The 20,699-nt window shown below is 41.9% G+C and overlaps 1 protein-coding gene across 1 annotated transcript in view; it reads left to right on the forward strand.

Annotated features, from left to right (window-relative positions):
- CCBE1 (collagen and calcium binding EGF domains 1) overlaps window positions 1–20,699 on the forward strand; it is a 482,228-nt gene that overhangs the window by 451,168 nt on the left and 10,361 nt on the right. The window contains exons 6-8 of the mRNA XM_033933500.1: window positions 6,910–7,013; window positions 11,376–11,496; window positions 20,102–20,241. Of these exons, the coding sequence (XP_033789391.1) occupies window positions 6,910–7,013; window positions 11,376–11,496; window positions 20,102–20,241 (365 nt within the window). The remainder of the gene's footprint in view (window positions 1–6,909; window positions 7,014–11,375; window positions 11,497–20,101; window positions 20,242–20,699) is intronic.

Raw genomic sequence — 20,699 nt, forward strand, 5'->3', positions numbered from 1 at the left:
GCTGTACTTGTATTCAGTATTGTATTTTGTTATGAACTGTTCTCACTATTGCAGGTCTCATTGCATTGCTTTTTCTCTAATGAGCAATTTGGTTTTTTTTATTACTGACTTTGCCAATTCCATCTCCACTGTCAACAGTATTTATCATGGTTCCCTATGATGTTTAATGGCTGTTCTTTAAATGTAAAAGGTCTTAATAATCCGCTGAAAAAACAAAAATTTGGGACTATGCTAATAGCTTACAGCCTATACCAAATAATATAAACCAAATACTTTCCACTTAATCTAATATGTTAATGAAAGGTCAATTATACTAACAAGAGATAGCCTCAGTAATGGAGCCTACGCGTAGCCAAAATCAATGACTGGGGTATTCAGCGTAGTTATACTTGCTCCTTATTCTCCAATCATTGGCCTCACTCTTGTGACTATACTAAATTCAAACACATAAATTTGCTAAAAGTTATTTATTTAAATTATCACTTTTTTTCTTATCTTTTCAATTTTTTATAACTTATTCTTATTAAAACTTTTTATTACACTCATACTCCCCCTTTCATTATACTCACATTCTAATTCTTTCACTACACTCTTATTTAACCCCTTTCATAACAATCTATCTCTTATGAGCCTACTTACTTTCCGTTTTATCTATTAATAGTTATTATAGAGACAAGGCATTCATTCACACTTGTCTTGAGTCAGCATTTATATTGCATAACAGCCTTTTTCTCATAAACCTGCTTGCTTTCAGTTATATCTATTGATAGTTATTTTAAACAAGGCATTCATCCAAACTTATCTTGAGTCAGCACTTGTATTTCAAGACAGCCAACGTGGCCAACGTTTCGTGGGCGTAAACTCGAACCCACTGCCTCAGGGCCAGATAATTTAGGAAACAAGTCGTTGCTGCTCAGTATTCAATTGAAAGCGGTCAGCTTACAGCCTGACATATTGTTTTTACAGGAATCTCACTTATCAGCTACTGATTCTGCGAAATTGTCCTTTCCCTGGGCCTTACCAGCTCTTTATTCGCCAGCTATTGACAAACACAATGGGGCCATTACATTCATTAGGAAACGTGCTAATATTGAGCTTATTGATCACTGCACTGATACGGCCATTGGATCAATGCTACTATCAAACTTGCTGACAAACTGCTCACCTGTTTAAATGTATATGGTCCTAATTCTGATGACCTGTTGTTTTTTGTTTTTTTTAGATCATTGCTGACCAACTGGCGTCGTCCTCAAATCACCTTATCCTTCTGGGTGGTGATTTTAATATGATCATAGATCCTTTATTGGACCGGAAATCACATGCTACATACAAAAAAGCTAAAACTTAGCACAAACTTCAGGACATGATTCTTCAATTTCACCTTATAGACCCATGGCGCTTACAAATCCCTCTGCCTCTGAGTTTTCTTTTTTCTCTGCTCCACATGCTACCTATTCACGCATTGACTTTTTTCTCATGAGTGCTGCTATGGCGTCCTTCCTCTCGTCCTCCTCGATCAGAGAAATAGCTATCTCCGATCATGATGCTGTGACCCTCCAACTATGTGATTTACTCACTGTTCCCACTCAGCAAAGATGGAGATTCAATAATTCTCTCCTTACTGAGCCTGATTTTGTTACCCATATTAACATAGCCATTGATGATTTCTTCCTGAATAACAAGACTTCAGACTCTTTTTGGGTGGTGATATAGGATGCATTTAAAGCATTTGTTAGAGGCAAAATTATTTCTTACGCTGTATTTCTCAATAGGAAGAAAAGAGTCGAGCTCCTAAAACTAGAATTGGAAATTAAACGCATTGAACAGCAACATATTCAATCTTCTAATGACTTCTCCATATTAACTAAGCTTAGATCTCTTTGTTTATAACATAGTATACTTTCCAACCAAACTGCTAATAACCACATACTACTGAAGAACGCCACTTATTATATGGAAAATAATAAGTGCGGCCATATGCTGGCTCAATATTTGAAGTGTAAGATGACCAAGTCTTATGTGGCTGTGCTAACACGTGATAAGGGGGACATTATCATGGACTCTAAAGATATTGTTGGACGATTTCAGCAGTTTTACCAGAATCTTTATTCGTCTGAAATTAAGGTTTTAGATTCTGTTCCTGAGTTCTTACGGGATCTACCAAAAAACTTGCTTTCAGAACCACAGAAGGATGTTCTTAACCAAGCTGTATGGTTGGATGAAGTGACCTCTGCTGTCATGGCCTTAGCCAAGAAAAAAGTGCCTGGCCCGGACGGTATCACCTCTGAATTTTATCAATGCTTCCTTCCCCGACTACTCCCTCACATGTATGCTTTTTCCACACATTTAATTACAATTGGCTGGGGAAGTGGCACTTTCACAGAGGCAACGATCATCGTTCTCCCTAAGGAAGGGAAAGATTCAACTGATGTTAAAAACTATCGTCCGCTTTCATTAATCAATACCGACGCAAAGATTTTTGTTAAACTTGTTGCGACTCATTTGCATTCTGTTCTGGATACCCTTATTAGCACCGATCAGACAGGATTTATGTCTGGGAGACTGTCTTCTGACAACACCAGGTTATTTGCCAATATTATTCATGGAGCCCAAACATCACACCGACCTATTTTGGCTATTAGTTTGGACGTGGAGAAAGCCTTTGACCGTATAGAATGGTCTTATATCTTCCATGTCTTAAACTGGTATGGATTTCCTCCCTACATCCTCTCACTCATTCGTGTCCTTTACTCCAACCCTACTACTCATCAATGACGTCTACTCGTCCTCTTTCCAACCTAAACGAGGTACTAGACAAGGGTGTTCCTTGTCCCCTCTCCTTTTTAATGTGGCATTGGAGCCTCTACTAATTGCCTTGAGAGTTAACAACAACATCCTGGGATATAAGGTGGGTGAACTTGAATTTAAAATCTCAGCATATGCTGATGATGTGTTGATATATGCCTCCCCCTCCTCTCTTCCACACATCTTGAAGGTGATACGTAATTACTCTATGATTTCTGGATATAAACTTAATCTATCCAAGTCGGAGATAATGTCTCTAAACTGTCCGGAAGCATGTAATGTAGCTAAGAATCTTGGTTTCCACTGGGCACCAGAGAAGATAAAATATCTGGGAGTGTACTTTGGCTCTACTATAGAAGACACATTGACTTACAATTCGACATATATCCTACACAAGACCACTTCACTTCTGACGAGGTGGTCCCCACTAAAATTATCATGGTGGGATCGACTTGACACCATAAAAATGATGGTTTCACCAACACTCACTTATGTCCTTAGTATGCTTCCATGCTTACCACACAGGTCCTTTTATAAGAAGATTGAATCTCTCCTCATTGCTTTTTAGTGGAATCATAAGACACCTCGTATTAGTTTATAGAAGCTTAAATGTATGAAACAGGATGGTGGTGTCTCTTTCCCTAGCATATATGACTATCATATATCATTCTTGCTACGACAGGGATCCAAATGGAATTATCCTCTAGAAGCCTCATTTTCACCTCCTTGGCTTCGGTTGGAATCTACCTCATGCTCTTTACCACTGAAATATATTCATGCCATGAGCAAATCAGTCCAGATGTTATCAAATCCCATTATGCAAGTTACTATAACTGCAATCCATGAAGTTGACCATTTCTCTGAAATTACTTGGGGCTCATCCTCGCTTGCACCCTTATGGAGCAATTCTAAACTTTGGATTCAAAATAATTTGGTGTCCTGGAAACTATGGCAAGATCATGGGATCTGGAACGTAGGTCAACTGTATGACGACCAGCAGTGGTTCACCTTTGCCGATATCTGCAACTCTTTCAACCTTCCTCCATCGCAGTTTTTCTGCTGGCTCCAACTTACACATGCTATAAAAAAAGATCTTCTATCCTCTTCCCCATGCTCTGGATATCCATCATACCTATCTTCATGTGATAAATTCCTACTTATGGGACATGAGGCCTCTCGGTGGTATAAATTGATACAAGGTCACAAATTCAAACCCAATATTGGATTACGAGACTACTGGAAGACGGAAACGGACCTGTCTATCGATGACGAATGCTGGTCATCCATTTGGACTGGCGTCCTTAAGGCCCTTCACTCCTCCTCTCTGACACAATCTGCTTTCTTTTTGTTACACAAAGCATACTGGACCCCAGTCCGTGTTGCCAAATTGGGACCTCCTCACTCAAATGTTTGTTGGTCCTGTAATAACATGCCTGGTACCCTAAGACATATGTTGTTTGATTGCCCTTTGCTTCAAACATTTTGGTGCCAAATTTGGTCTACTATTGAAGAAATCCTACCTTTAAATTGTCATTAACCTACGCCATAGTCATTTTTGGATCAGTGGCGTTTACTCGCCCGCTTTCTGAACCTGTATCGTTGTTATTGAATGCCTTATTGTCTTTGGCGATTAAAGTGATACTATCCAACTGGAAGGACTTGTCTGCTGCTACCTATTCCACTTGGTGGTCTTCTGTTGTAGTCACTTTAAAATATGAAAGAATATATGCTGAGAAGTTTGGCTCTTTACAAAAATTTCATGAGATATGGGACTTGCTGTTAGCTTACTGTTCATCAAGACTCCACTAATTATCAAATCTTCCTGCTTGTTTATTTCTAGTTTAGCTCTTTCTTGGTCCTGAGATCATTGACACTTCATGATTTATTATGCTTTGCGTTATATTGTGTACTCTGTACTCTATACCTGCTATTGTATTACAATTACTTCATTTTTGGACTGCTGACAATCTACTCTGTTATTATCACCCTGCTGCTGTTTGTTGTGCTTATGGGGTCTATATTTTGACTTGTTATCAGATGGACTTTGGTACATTGCTGCAATTATTTTATGCTGTTCTTATATTGTTGTGTGTTTATATGTTTATATACCAATAAAATTATTGAACTTAAAAATATATATATATACTAGTCATTAAGCCCGTTACATTAACGGGTGCTAGAATACTGTTCACCCTCTATGTTGCCCCTTCCATTCACTGCCCTCTCTTCTCTTTCCATCCAGTGTCCGCCCTCTCTCTCTCTGTCCCATATGGCCTCTCTCCATCTCCTCTTTCCTTTTCCCTTGGTCTGGCATACCTTCCCTCCATGCCTTGCCATCTGTTCTTCCCTCCAAGCCACTCTCCCCTGTGCTCACTTTCCTCCTTCAACTACTTCATCGGGCAACAGCAGCATTCACAATTCATTGCTGTTGCTGGCTTCAGGTATTCCTCTCTGGCGGGTCCTGTGTTCATGAAGTAGGCAGGACCCGCTAGAGAGGAAGGCCTGAAGCCGCAACAGCAGCGAATTGTAAACACTGCTGCTGCCTGAAGCACCTGAGGCAGACGGTTCTCTCCCCTCCCAGCCCAACCCCCGCTGACTTTGCGACCCTCCCGGCGAGATGACTTTAATAGCAAACCTCCCTCCAGCGTTGGCAGCCGCAGCACGCTAAACAGGCTGGTGTGCGCCTTTCTTCTGCGGTTGAGTCTATCTGTCGCGTCATTGATGACATCATTAGTGACACGGCAGAGGGACTCAACTGCAGGAGAAAGTCGCGAAGCAGCCTGTTTAACGTGCAGCAACTGCCAACGCTGGAGGGAGGTTTGTGTAGAAGCGATATGTGTCTTCTATGTGTCTCTTCCCCTGCACTTTGCAGCACTTTGCTGCGGCGCATCCTCCCATCCTGAGTCTGTTTCTCCTGCTTTGTTTAGCCGCCGCATACGCACTCTGGCCACGGACCTACGGATCAGGAATACAGATCACGCAGGCCTGAGTGCGCATGCGCGGCTAGCGTTTTATTATATAGGATTTGTAATGCTGCGCACTAATGGCATCATTAGCACATGTTATTTTTAAATAACTAAATGCTTAGAAGAGCCTATTTGCACTAAAAATCACTATTGGCCAGGAACTTTGGTCTCCTCTCCTGGACTGCCCCAGCACTATCTGGATAGTTCTGCAGCGGTCTGCATCTGTATTTTATTGAGTGGCATTTATCTGGGTAACAAGTTCTGCTACCCAGATAAATCCTTTTTTTAAAAAAAAGTTCACATCTTTATTGTTTTTTGCAAGAATAACAACAATAACAATTGAGAAATGCAGCTAAATGTAAAGGTAGTGTGGCCTACTGGTTAGAGCTGCTGCCTCAGCACCCTGAGGTTGTGCACTCAATCCCAGCCTGCTGTGACTCTGGACAATTCACTTAATAATGCTACATTGCCCCAGGTACCACAGTTATATTGTGAGCCTGCCAGGACAAATAGGGAAAACATCTAAGAGTACCTGATTACTAATCAATGTACTGTAAACTGCTTTGGGTGAATCTCTTCATGAAAAGGCAATACGGCCCATATTCTATAAATTTTAGGCACCTAAGCGGAGTGAAGAATGCCATTTAAACACACCGAAAATGTGCCTCTGTAGGTGCTTTACGAACCTAACGCCACGGTAGGCGTGGCTAATGCCAGAAGTGGTGTTAGGCACCGTAAAGTGCCCATGAAGGCGAGATTCACATCAAAGGTAGGCACCGGAAATGTAGGCCGTGAAAAACCCGGGCCTACATTTCCAGCGCCTACGTTTGCCAGAGGTATGATTCTCTAACTGTTGCTATCACGTGATTGGCACATGATCGGTGGCCACTTTTAAGGCAGCTGCTAACAACAGTGACGTTTAGAGAATCTAGGCCTAAATAAATATTCTCCAGAATTGTTTTATTTTATTTTTTTTTGCTTTTGTAGAAGAACAAAAATGTTTACAGTTGTTCTTAAGAGCATTGTTCTGTTGCTGGATATTTTGTGGTTCATTCTATCCTCTCTTAGCACAACATATTCACAATTATGATATATTCAGATATAGTGTTCCTTTCTTTTGTTTTTATTTTATTGACAGAACACTTTGAGAAATCTAATGATGTGATGAAAATAGAATCCTGTTCGGATACTTGTATGGAATTTCATCAAATAAAGCAAACCGTTCTACAGCTGAAACAAAAGGTACTTATCCCGCAAAACATGTTCTTGGAACACACTCTATTTTAAACATATTTTGTTGGGCGATTTGGATGGGAGAAATTGTGTGTTATGTGTGTATTCATTGGGATATACTGTCAAAAAAGAGAACATTTCTCATTCTTCCTCTGCATTAACACCCCCCTTCCCCTTTTACAAAACTGTAGCGCCAGCCGCAGTGGTAACAGCTCCGACGCTCATAGAATTCCTATGAGCGTCGGAGCTGTTACCACCACGGCCGGTGCTATGGTTTTGTAAAAGGGGGGGGGGGGAGGGAGATAAAATAAAATTGACATATTGCGATATGGCACTGGCACCGTCTAACTTAAAAGATTTTCAGTTTGTCATGATAATACTTGCCATCCTGGACCATGATGATGTATAAGTAGGCATGAGAGGAATAGCCCAGACATTATAGCAATGGCTGGAGACCATGGAAAACAAGCTCAGATTCTACTTTCCTCAATGATAGAGCAAGTCACTGTACCACTTGCTGCCATAGATTTTACACTCTTTGGTCTAAGTTCTATAAATGGCACTGGAAGTTAAGTGCCTACATCGGTGCGCCTAACGTAAATTTTTAATTGGCTTAATCAGCACTGATAACTGAAAGTGCCATTAAAAACCAATTTAAAACATTAAAAAATTAATTAGCTAGTAGGCATGGAGTTCTAGGCAGGTTGCAAATAGTGTAAATGATACATACCCTCCTCTGCTCTCTAAAGCCTCTCCCCAAAGCCGGGTCAGCCTCTCCGGTTGCAATTGAAGGCAGTGCCGTAAAGAATCTATCGACAGTTTGCTGGATGGGGGTAGATGAAAGGGCCGGTGAGGTCACAGCCCTAATCAACCCTTTCCTTTTAGAATGCAGCATTGTTTAAAAAGAAAGGTACGGAGAAAAAAAAAAATATTGATGAGAGCGCCAGAGATCGCCGATTCTCTTTCACGGCTTCTAACACCTCTGCCATCTTGACCACTCCCCCCACATGATAATGATACATAGACTTAATACATACAGAGGTGAAACAGATTACCTTCTTAATAGTATTTCTTTAGAAACAGCCAGCTTATATTTTATGTTTCTAATGTATTATTTTGCGGTTTGTAATGTCATTGCTTTGAGTAGGCTTAAGCATGAGTAACTGAGATTCTAGTCCTTTCCTAGGGATCTTTGAGTGGAATGGTCTGGTGGCCGTGTTAGTCCACTCTTCAAGGTAATATGTAGAAATAAAACAAATACATAAGGGAAAAAATATTTTTTTCCGATATGAGGAAAATCAGAAAGCTAATTATAAACTCCATTAAGTTAGGTCAATAAAAAAGGTATTATTTTTCCCCTTATGTTTTTATTTTATTTCTACATATTATTTAGGGATTTTTGAAACAGCCATGTTTATAGATATTGTGGAACATTGGGCTCGGGAATTTTATATACCGCTTGGACAAGGTGTATTAAGTGGTTTACAATCAAATACTCAAGTATTTTTCCCTATTGATCTGATGGGCTCATAGTCTACCTAATGTACCCAGGACAGAGGATTAAGTGACTTGCCCAGGGTCACAAGGAGCAGCGCGAGGTTTGAACCCACAAACCCCTCTACCAGCTCTAACCACTACGCAACATGGCATACATATCTAGTTGTAACTCTGATCTCTGTGGGAAGTGAGTTCCAGTTTTTTGCAATCAGATAATTGAGAGATTTACAGTGTTATATACCCTTCATAGTTGGGAAAGACAGAGTCAGATAAGTGTTGTTGACTAGGATATTCAGGGGCACTGTTCCCAGATTCTGTTTATGTTGTTCACATTTGGACATGGACCCCAGATCTGCATGCAGATTAATTAGTTAACGAACTGTTAACCATCAATAATGGGTGTTCATTGGTGCTTGTTTGGAGTTACATGTGGATCTTCCCTGTGCCCTATTCTATATTTTATGACACAAACTCAAAAGGGGGCATGGGCATGGAAGGGGCATGGGCAGGTCTGGGGTATTCCCACAATTTAAATGTGATATTATAGAATAGGGTAATTTATACACCCAACTGCCTTTAGTTGCAAGCCAGTATTTACAGCAGCTTTCAGCAGGCGTACAGTAATTGCTCGTGCCCAAAGTTAGGTGTGTGATCTGTGCTAAGCTAGTAGTCCATTGAGGGTGCTCTACACAGAGCGCCCTTCGCAGAATTCTAGTTTAGCATAGATCTTTCTGGTACCTAACTTTGGGTGTCATTTTCTGAATTCCTCCCTATTTCGATAGTGCCTTTAGATATCTCTACTGACCACTTCTGCACTATAGGGGCCCTTAGCCTATCCATCACCCCAAATAAATGTTTATTAAATATGTATGCATCTAGATCACTCTCTATATATGTTATTTTAGTATAAACTAACTTTAGTATGTCAACCTGAAACTTGTCTTGACTATTTTATGTAAGAACACAAGAATTGCCATACTGGGGCAGACTGAAGGTCCATCAAGCCCAGTATCCTGTTTCCAACAGTGGCCAACCCAGGTCCCAAGTGCTAGGCAGAATTGTGACATCATAATGCCTTATTCCATCAATGCCTAAGAGCCAAACTCATCAGTGATGTCACAATGTCTTGATTGTCCTGTACTTGGCTCCCATAAAAGCTTAAGAATTTCCATACTGGGACAGAGTGAAGGTCCCTCAAGCCCAGTATCCTGTTTCCAATGGTGGTCAACCCAGGTCTCAAGTACCTAGCTAGATCCCAAGGAGTAAAACAGATTTTATGCTGCTTATCCTAGGAATAAGCAGTGAATTTCCCCGAGCCATCTCAATAATGGCCTATGGACTTCTCTTTTTGGCACCTACATGTTCATGTAAAACACATCCACACACCTCCCCCTAACCACGCCTATTGTCTGGTACTGCTACTACTTATCATTTCTATAACACTGTAAAATATACACAGCCTTGGACCAGATGCCTACCTCAAAGTGGTAGGCGTCTACCAAGTTAGGGGCCTACTATCCAGTTAAGTGTAATTTGCATCAATAACAAAGTGCTAATTGTTAATTATTGGTGCCAATTAAGCCTTTTAATTAAGGTAGGTGCCTAGATCGGCTAGGCATGCCAGTTTAGGTTCCTAACCTTAGAGCACCTAAACCGAATCAGGGCGATTATTTATGTATTAAAAAAAAAAAAAGCTTAATATACCGCCTGGAGTCACAGCAGTTTCCAATTAAACATACACAAAGCAAGAAAAACAAAACAATACAAAAACATTCTTGAAAACATCATCAACGTATATAAAAATCAAATTTGCAAATCCTTCAATAACATATTAAAAGAACACAAGAAATGGCATTAATGGTAGTACCTAGGCTATAGAATTGCCCTTTATACAGATAGTGCCAAGATGGAGCATGGGCAAAGCAAGAGCAGTCCTAGAACTTATCCAGATAGCACCCCTATTATGATATTACCCTCAGAGTACTCCCCGTCCCCCACTGTATGTGGGTACAGTAGGTTTTGGAATGCTCATTATACAATATAAGCATGTTATGGTGAGCTGTGTACCTGGGACTTTTTAATGTGGCATTCACTGCAGTGCTCCCTAGAATGCCCCCCTGCTCTGCTGAGCTGTCTGTGACCAGTTTGCTAAGAATGCTGGCTGCAAGTAAGTCCTAATGGCTCGTTTACGTGCATTTTTCATTTGGACATTTCTTTTTTAAAAATGGTCCTAAGAAGTAGATGCTCCGAGTACAAAAACATCTAAAAATGGTCATTTTCAAAAATAAAAGATAAGACTTTTGAAAATGCTCATTTTCTCTACAGGATTTTTGGACGTTTCCCCAAAACGTCCATACTTGGGACTTAGACATCCTATCAAAAATGCCCCTCTGAATGACTTAATATATTGCTTAATACAATAAAGTTCTATTACAAAGCTAAACAAAAATTATGACAATTTAAACTGAAAATGATATAAAAAGAAAAGCCTGCAAGGAGATAGTCAATGCAACATTGTCGTATAACTGTCAACTGCATAACACAACAGTATATGAAACACTACATCACTGTAGTACAATGAAACACAATCAAACACCATACAATGTAGTTAAAAAACATACAACTAGCTACATACCATACTGCGCAAGGCTACTATAGAATGCTAACACCAGGCATGCAAAATATTCAGAACAAACATAGACCTAGCTAGAAAACACAAAATAATAGTATAAAATACATAACATAGTCAAAATATTATGCTCCCTCTCTGAGAGGTTGAAAATGGTTTAAAAACGTGAAATCTGCAATGCTTCCTTTCTTCTTTTTTTTTTTTTTTTTTTTACATTTTAATGTTTATTTCTTCTTTTTTTTCAGATTGCTTTGTTACCAAATAATGCTGTTTCTCTCAGCAAACAGCTCATTGGTGACAAAGAGCTTGCATCTAGTACCTATCTTCCTGGGCCTCCAGGACAACCAGGTGCCCCAGGTCCCCCAGGTGAGGAGATCGATACATAACTCATATTACAGAAAAAGTATTGAGACATTGTAGAATGGTGTTTGAGAAACTAACCCCCCACCACCACCCCTTATATTAAGCCGTGCTGCTGAGCAGTGCCAACTAAATGCTGGGCCACCCATCCCATTCTGATCCTATGGGTGACTCAGCATTTAAGTTCACACTGCTCGGCAGCATAGCTTGATAAAAAGAGGGGGGGGGGTTAAGGCTTTTAAAATTTATATCATATGTGAAAATCAATACTTTATAAACATACTAGGATGTACTGAGGACTTCCTGTAGGTGCGTGGAGCAGTGAGGCAGCACATTTCACTGCTCCCAACTTACCCTCCAAAATCTGCAAATAATTTGCACTTTGTGAACCAGCAATGAAACAACTGGCAAGTCAAAAGAAACACTACTGACATTTTGGTTCTGAATTGAGTTGATGGCAATGAAACAGACTAACAAGGAGAAAGAAAAGGGAAAGGTGGCAGAACTTAAGATGCCTGGCAAGAGCGCACCACCCTCCCCAACACCCAGTTCAGCTTGGGCCGCTGAAATAACGATGGAGGTGCAGTCAGCTTTGCAGCATACTATCAAACAAAACCTGTAGCTGATAATTGATAAACTAGATGCTGTGGGGCAGAAAATTGTTACCTTTTCCAAGGAATTGAATGCGCTCCAACAAAGGATTGGAAATATCAAGGACGAAGTATAAGGCCTGGTGATGACAAACCTAAGCTATTAGAACAGGTTACAAATCTGGAGAAACAGGTAAAAGACAAGAAAATAGAGCATGGAGGAACAATCTGTGCCTGGTTGGTCTTCCCAAATCGTTGCTAGAAAAAGATCTCCCAACCCTTCTGGAGAAATGGCTTGTAAGTTTACTGGAGCTTAACCTAGGAGGGAACATCTTGAGGACTGAGAGGGTACATTGAGTAGGACTAAAGACTGAGCGAGTGTACCAACCCAGAGTGGTGATTCTAAGACTTTTGGATTATACACATAAGTTGTGCATTTTGAGAGCACTCCTATCAAGTAATTCATTAGAATATGATATAGGAAACTACTATACTTTCAAGACTATTCAGCAAATGTTCCTGTGACCCGCAGAGCCTTTTCCCCAATGTGCACTAAGCTAGTCAACAAACAGATCCGGCTCAATTGAGAATTTATCATAGAGGACAAGTGTGCTTTTTCGACTCAGTGTCTGAAGCTACTAAGTTTATGGATGCCATGGAAGCTACCATCTCCGCAGAGTGATGAATATTACACATGTTGAGGAACTGCTTGTGCATACGCAGTAGTGGATGTATCAAAAGCATTTTGTGGCATTCGCTAATATACTCTCTGAAAAAAAAACTTCACAATTAACCTGGTCAGATGTAAATATGACTGAAAAAGATACCAGAAGAAGATACGTACTCAGATTAAGCCAGTAGACTGACTACATATGGGCTGTGGACAATGAAGCAGTTATGCATGGTTAAGGCTGATTAATTCATTGCAGCATTAGAATGGACCACATGCAGGTGCATGGGGGGGGGGAATGTAAGGGAGGAGTTCTACCAATGAAGCCCTAGTTGGTGAGAAACCTTGGGCAATTGTTAACCCTAGGGAGTTTATATATGCATTAATTTAGTGAGTTTGGACTTGGATGACAACATAAGAACATAAGAATTGTTACTGCTGGGTCAGACCAGTGGTCCATTGTGCCCAGCAGTCCGCTCCCACGGCGGCCCCTAGGTCAAAGACCAGTGCCCTAACTGAGACCAGCCCTACCTGCGTACGTTCCAGTTCAGTAGGAACTTGTCTAACTTTGTCTTGAATTCTTGGAGGGTGTTTTCTCTTATAACAGCCTCCGGAAGAGAGTACCAGTTCTCTACCACTCTCTGGGTGAAGAAGAACTTCCTTACGTTTGTACGGAATCTATCTCCTTTTAACTTCAGAGAGTGCCCTCTCGTTCTCCCTACCTTGGAGAGGGTGAACAACCTGTCTTTATCTACTATGTCTATTCCTTCAGTATCTTGAATGTTTCGATCATGTCCCCTCTCAATCTCCTCTTTTGAAGGGAGAAGAGGCCCAGTTTATCCGAGATAAAGATAGGACTGTTCTACGTCCACCTGGGCAAACTGAAGCTGAGGATACAGAAATGGTAGCTGAGCTGAGAAGGGAATGCAAGAACCCAAACACCATAGTTATGGGAGATTTCAACTATCCTGGGATAGACTGGTGTCTTGGAAATTCAACATGTGCAAGGGAAACGGAGTTCCTGGAAGCTGTTCAGGACTGCTTCATGGAACAACTTGTCGAGGCACCAACGAGAGGATCAGCGATTCTGGATCTGATCCTCAATGGGCTGAAAGGACCCGCAAAGAGTGTGGAGGTCGTGGGACCACTAGGAACCAGTGACCACAACATGATTCAGTTCAAAGTGCAAGTAGGATTACCTAAGGGAAAGAGAACCAAGGCAACAACGTTTAACTTCAAGAAAGGGAACTATGATGCCATGAGACAAATGGTGAGAAAGAAGCTCAGAAACAGCTCCAAGGAAACTCGGACTGTGGAGCAAGCTTGATCCCTATTCAAGGACACAGTAAACAAGGCGCAAAACCTATATATACCAAGATTTAGGAAAGGATCCAAAAAGAATCAGACTAAGGACCCTGCATGGATAACAAGTGAAGTAAAGAAAGTGATAGGAGACAAGAAAAAATCATTTCGGATGTGGAAAAAAGACAAAACCGAAGGAAATTGGAGAGAACACAGGAAGCATCAAAAAGAATGTCACCGAGTAGTCAGGAAAGCCAAGAAAGAGTATGAGGAGAGACTGGCCAAGGAAGCAAGAAATTTCAAACCATTTTTCCGGTATGTGAAAGGGAAACAGCCAGCGAGGGAGGAGGTGGGACCCCTGGATGAGGGTGACCGGAAGGGAGTGGTGAAAGAGGAAAAAGAGGTGGCTGGTAGGCTAAACAAGTTCTTCTCGTCGGTCTTTACAATAGAAGACACATCCAGTGTGCCAGAACCGGAAGAAATCTTCAGGGGAGTTCAAGAGGGGAAATTATCATGCATGGAGGTAACCTTCGAAGACGTTCTCAGGCAGATAGATAGATTAAAAACTGACAAAGCTCCGGGCCCAGACGGGATCCACCCGAGAATACTGAAAGAGCTCAGAGATGAAACAGCAGAGTTACTGAGGCATATTTGCAACCTGTCCTTGAGAACAGGGGTAATCCCGGAGGACTGGAAGATAGCGAATGTTACGCCAAACTTCAAAAAAGGATCGAGAGGCGACCCGGGAAACTACAGGCCGGTGAGCTTAACCTCTGTTCCAGGGAAGATGGCCGAATCACTGATCAGGGAAACATAATCTGATGAGATCAAGCCAGCATGGTTTCTGTAAAGGCCGATCATGCCAGACGAATCTACTGCATTTCTTTGAGGGGATAAGTAAACAATTGGACCAAGGTGACCCCGTAGACCTCGTATATCTAGATTTCCAAAAAGCCTTCGACAAGGTGCCCCATGAACGCCTACTGAAGAAACTGTGGAGTCACGGGGTGGAAGGGGACGTTCACAGATGGATCAAAAATTGGCTGGCGGGCAGGAAGCAGAGGGTAGGAGTAAAGGGGCACTACTCTGACTGGATAAGGGTCACAAGTGGTGTTCCGCAAGGGTCAGTGCTGGGACCACTGCTGTTCAATATATTTATTAATGATCTAGAAACGGGGACGAAGTGCGAAGTTATCAAATTTGCGGATGACACAAAACTCTCCAGCAGCGTCAGAACTGTTGAGGAATGCATAGAACTGCAGAGCAACTTGAACAAACTGAGTAAGTGGGCAAAAAAATGGCAGATGAGCTTCAATGTGGAGAAATGTAAGGTCTTGCACATAGGGAAGGGGAACTCCATGTACAGCTATACGATGGGAGGGAGGGTACTCGGGGAAGGCAGCCAAGAAAAAGATCTGGGGGTATTGGTGGATAACACAATGAAGCCGGCAGCGCAATGTGCAGCGGCCTCAAAAAAAGCGAGCAGAATGTTGGGCATTATCAGAAAAGGTATCACTACCAGAACGAAGGAAGTTATCCTGCCACTGTATCGAGCAATGGTGCGCCCACATCTGGAATACTGCGTACAATACTGGTCGCCATACCTCAAGAAGGACATGGCAATACTCGAGAGGGTCCAGAGGAGAGCAACGAGGATGATAAAGGGTATGGAGAACCTTTCATATGCCGAACGGTTAGACAGGCTGGGGCTTTTTACCCTGGAAAAGCGGAGACTGAGAGGGGACACGATAGAGACTTATAAAATCATGAAAGGCATAGAGAAGGTGGAGAGGGACAGATTCTTTAGACTAGCAGGGACAACTAAAACAAGAGGTCATTCAGAAAAACTGAGAGGAGACAGATTCATAACGAATGCAAGGAAGTTCTTCTTCACTCAACGGGTGGTAGACACCTGGATCGCGCTTCCCGGAGAGGTGATAAGACAGAGTACAATTCTGGGTTCAAAAAGGGACTGGATGACTTCCTGGAAGCGAAGGGGATAACAGGGTACAGATAGAGGTTTGGGTATGGATAGAGGATAGGGTATGGACATTTTAGGTTAGGTAGGGAAAACTTTCAGGTCATGGACCTGGAGGGCCGCCGCGGGAGCGGACTGCCGGGCACGATGGACCCCTGGTCTAACCCGGCAGAGGCAATGCTTATGTTCTTATGTTCTCTAATCTCTCACTGTACGGCACTCCTCCAACCCCTTAACCATTTTAGTTGCTCTTCTCAGGACCCTTTTGAGTAGTACCATGTCCTTCGTCATGTACCAGTGCTGGATGCAGTATCTCAGGTGAGGGCGTACCATGGCCCGGTACAGTGGCATGATAACTTTCTCCGATCTGTTTGTGACCCCCTTCTTAATCATTCCTAGCATCCTATTCGCCTTTTTCGCAGTCGCCGCGATTGCACGGATGGCTTCATCAACCTGTCGACCAGCACTCCCAAGTCTCTTTCCTGGGGGGTCTCTCCAAGTAATGCCCCGGACATCCTGTATTCGTGTATAAGATTTTTGTTACTGACATGCATCACTTTACACTTATCCATGTTGAACCTCATTTGCCATGTCACAGCCCACTTCTCAAGCATGTTTATGTCACGTTGCAGATCTTTGCAATCCTCCTGCGTCTTCACTACTCTGAATAACTTAGTATCATCTGCAAATTTAATCACCTCACTCATCATACCAATTTCCAGATCCACAGGTCCAAGCATCAAACCCTGTGGCACTCCACTGATGATGCTTTTCCAGTCCGAGTATTGTCCATTTACCCCCACTCTCTGTTTCCTATCTGCCAGCCAGTTTTTAATCCACATGAGTATTTCACCCTCGATTCCATGGCTCTCAATTTTTCGAAGTAGTCGTTCATACGGAACCTTGTTGAACGCCTTCTGAAAATCCAGATATACAATGTCGACCGGGTCACCCTTGTCTATCTGCCTATTTACTCCCTCGAAGAAGTGCAGCAAGTTTATCAAGCAAGATCTTCCTTTGCTGAAGCCATGCTGGTTGGTCTTCATCAGATCGTGTCCATCAAGGTGCTCAATGATGCGGTCCTTTATCAGCGCCTCTACCATCTTTCCCGGTACCTAGGTCAGACTCACCGGTCTGTAGTTTCCCTGATCACCCCTCGAACCTTTTGTGAAAATCGGCGTAACGTTCGCCACTTTCCAGTCTTCCGGAATTCTTCCCAATTTGATCGACAGATTGGCTATTAGTTGAAGCAGTTCAGCTATAGCCCCTTTCAATTCCTTGATTACCCTCAGATGAATGCCATCCAATCGCGGGGATTTATCATTTTTAAGCCTATCAATCTGTTTGCATACTTCTTCTAGACTGACCGTCAACCCTGTCAGTTTCCCGTCTTCGTTTCCTGCGTATAGCCTGTCGACTTCCAGTATGTTGTGTATATCCTCTTCGGTAAACACAGATGCAAAAAAATGTGTTTAGTTTGTTGGCGATGGCTTTGTCCTCCTTTAGCACTCCTTTTATTCCATGGTCATCCAACGGCCCCACCACTTCCTTCACGGGTCGTTTCCCCTTAATATATCGAAAGAACGGCTTGAAGTTTTTCACCTCCTTGGCTATTTTTTCCTCATAGTCTCTTTTGGCCCCTCTTACCACCTTATGGCACCTGTTTTGATGCTGTTTGTGCTTTTTCCAGTTTTCGTCCGTTTTTGACCTTTTCCATTCCTTAAACGAAGTCCTCTTGTCTCTGATCGCTTCTTTCACCATTACAGTGAGCTCGTCGGTTCCTTGTTCTTTTTCCTCTTGGATCCCTTGCCGATACGCGGTATATATAAATTTTGCGCCTCGGTGACTGTGTCCTTAAAAAGGGACCATGCTTGTTCTAGTGTCTTTACAGTGCTTATCGTCTTCTTAATCTTCTTCCCCACCATGAGTCTCATCCCTTCATAATTCCCTTTTCGGAAAATCAGCACCGTGCCTGTTGTTCTGGATCGATGTTTCACCCCTGTGTCCAGGTCAAAGCGGATCATATTGTGATCACTGGTTCCCAGTGTCCCCTCTACTTCTACACCTTGTGACAGTCCTCATAGTCCATTTAGAATTAAGTCCAGAATTGTGTTTCCTCTTGTACTTTGCCCAACAGAGCACTGTGAAAAAATCTGAGATACGCAGCTGCCAAAATCAGTATCTCGACTACTGGCTTGATGATTGAAAAGCTTCCAGCCACATTCTAAGCTGCGTGAGTTACAGTCTTTAAGTCTTAGACATAAGGATGAGGGGGTCAAAGAGATTTCAAAGCTTAATCAATCTAGAAGGTCTGTGAAGCTTGGGGGTGATTGGAACTGGTGATATTCTGTAATAACGCAAATATGAGAGTGTTAAAAAGTGTGTTTATCATATAGTTAAGAAGGAAGGGTAATTTGAAGGAAGTTGCACAAAAGAGTGCCAGGAATTTGAGTAATGAGGGAGAAGTGAGGATTGGGAGGGTCAGTATGGGGAAGTTTGGGAGAATGTTAGGATGAGTGGGGGGACAGTATATATGGTTGAGGGGGGAAGTTTTTAGGAGGAAGGGAAGTGGGTAAGGTGAAGTTCTCATGGTCAATGAACAGTGGTTAAATGTATTGCTTGAGGGTAGAGGCTGGAACACTCCCTCAGCTTGATTAATGTGTTGATTATTTTTTGTACATTGTGTATTTTGAACATGTTTTTAGATTGTAAGCCGCCTTAACAGTTTTCCCTAGGGCAGGATAGAAAATTTTAAAATAAACTTGGATCCAATACTGTTCTGGGAAAGTACAAAGATCGTTCTCCAAAATTATTGCCTATTATTCTTTCCAGAAAAGTCAAGATATAGAGAGCCGCCTTATTTAAACTCAGCTAAAATAAGTTTTGTCGAAACCTGGTTATGACCCAGAAAAACCTGAATCTTATAGGCCCATTTCATTATTAAACTATGAGTGTAAGCTTTTGGCTAAATTTTTAGCTAATAGAATGTTGAGGGTTCTTCCTTTGCTGGTCTTAGAGGCCCAAGTAGGTTTTGTTAAGGGTCATGTACTTTCTAAAAATATGAGTCAGATCATTGCGGCTTTACAGTATACTTAGGGGATGCAAGTCCTTGCACTGATCATTAGTTTTGATGCTGAAAAAGCATTTGATAGAGTAGCATGAGAGTTTATTATGAGATCTTATGGAAATATGGATTTGGCCCTTGGTTTGTTCAGGCTGTGGGGTCTCTTTACTCTGCTCCACAAGCTAGGTTTCGGGCTAATGGCCTGCTTTTGCATCCTTTTCCAATTCAAAAAGGCACTCAGCAAGGTTGTCCTCTGCTCCCACTCTTCTTCATTCTTACTTTAGACCAGGGATCTCAAAGTCCCTCCTTGAGGGCCGCAATCCATTTGGGTTTTCAGGATTTCCCCCATCAATATGCATTGAAAGCAGTGCATGCACATAGATCTCATGCATATTCATTAGGGAAATCCTGAAAACCCGACTGGATTGCAGCCCTCAAGGAGGGACTTTGAGACCCCTGCTTTAGACCCACGTATGAGGGGCATTCAAAATAACCCAGAAATCCAAGGTTATCAACAAGGGAATAATCTAAAGATTGCAGCATTTTTGATGACTTGTTGGCAATTCTTACCAGACTACAACAATCCCTTCACATGTTATTAGAGAGTATCTGCGAGTAGGCGGTAGAGACAGTGACTGTGTCTGAATTCTAGAGGGCCTGGGATAGGCACGTGGGATCTCTCGGAGAGTGAAAGAGATAATGGTTACTGCGGATGGGCAGACTAGATGGGCCATTTGGCCTTTATCTGCCATCATGTTTCTATGTTTCTATGGTTGATGACTGCAGGTAAGAATAATTTTATTTCTCCAACACAGCTACAAAATTTTTCTGAGTTCCAAATAGAGGTGAATCAAGCATTAGGTGCATTCTCTCCAAGGTCTGAAGTTCCCAAAAATCGTTTTCATTCATCTATAATTCTAATTGTTGTCATTCCAGTTTTGAATTGTGGTTATCAAAAATGTTTAACAAATGTTTAACAGCATTTCTTGGATATTTTGTGATTGTAGGATTGCCAGGACTAAAGGGAAGCTCAGGCCATCCTGGATCTCCTGGACCACCGGGGCCAATAGGTCCCAGAGGATCAATGGGACCCATTGGACCATCTCCTGATTTATCTCATATTAAACAGGGAAGGAGGGGTCCAGTGGTCAGTATCTTGTCTTCATATATTTTATTCTGCTTTACACTTTGTTCTCAGATACCTTCAAGGCCTTATCAACCATTAGGCAAGAATAACAGAGTATAACAGCCCCACACACTCAAAGAACCATTCCTTTATCTGCACAGAGTGGGCACACAGACATACAGAGCAAAGCTAAATATTTAAAAGTATGATAATCTGATTGTACATTTTTACAGAATTGTGGGAGAGGTAGGTTTGATAAGATTGTTGAGTTTTAATTTTCAAATTTCATGGGTTAGGGCTTAGGGCTGACGCTTCACCTTGGATGCCTTTCTCTGGTTATCCCCTCAACTGCTTGAGCTTCCAGGTTGAATCATGACAAGACTAATCTGTCTTAATTCTTTGTAATCACATGATGAAAGCAATGGGTTCTAGCTGAGCCCTGGCACCCTGTCACTGACAGAATACCCAGGTTAGGGCTC

Source organism: Geotrypetes seraphini, chromosome 1 (genome assembly GCF_902459505.1).
Source record: "Geotrypetes seraphini chromosome 1, aGeoSer1.1, whole genome shotgun sequence".
NCBI lineage: Eukaryota > Metazoa > Chordata > Amphibia > Gymnophiona > Dermophiidae > Geotrypetes > Geotrypetes seraphini.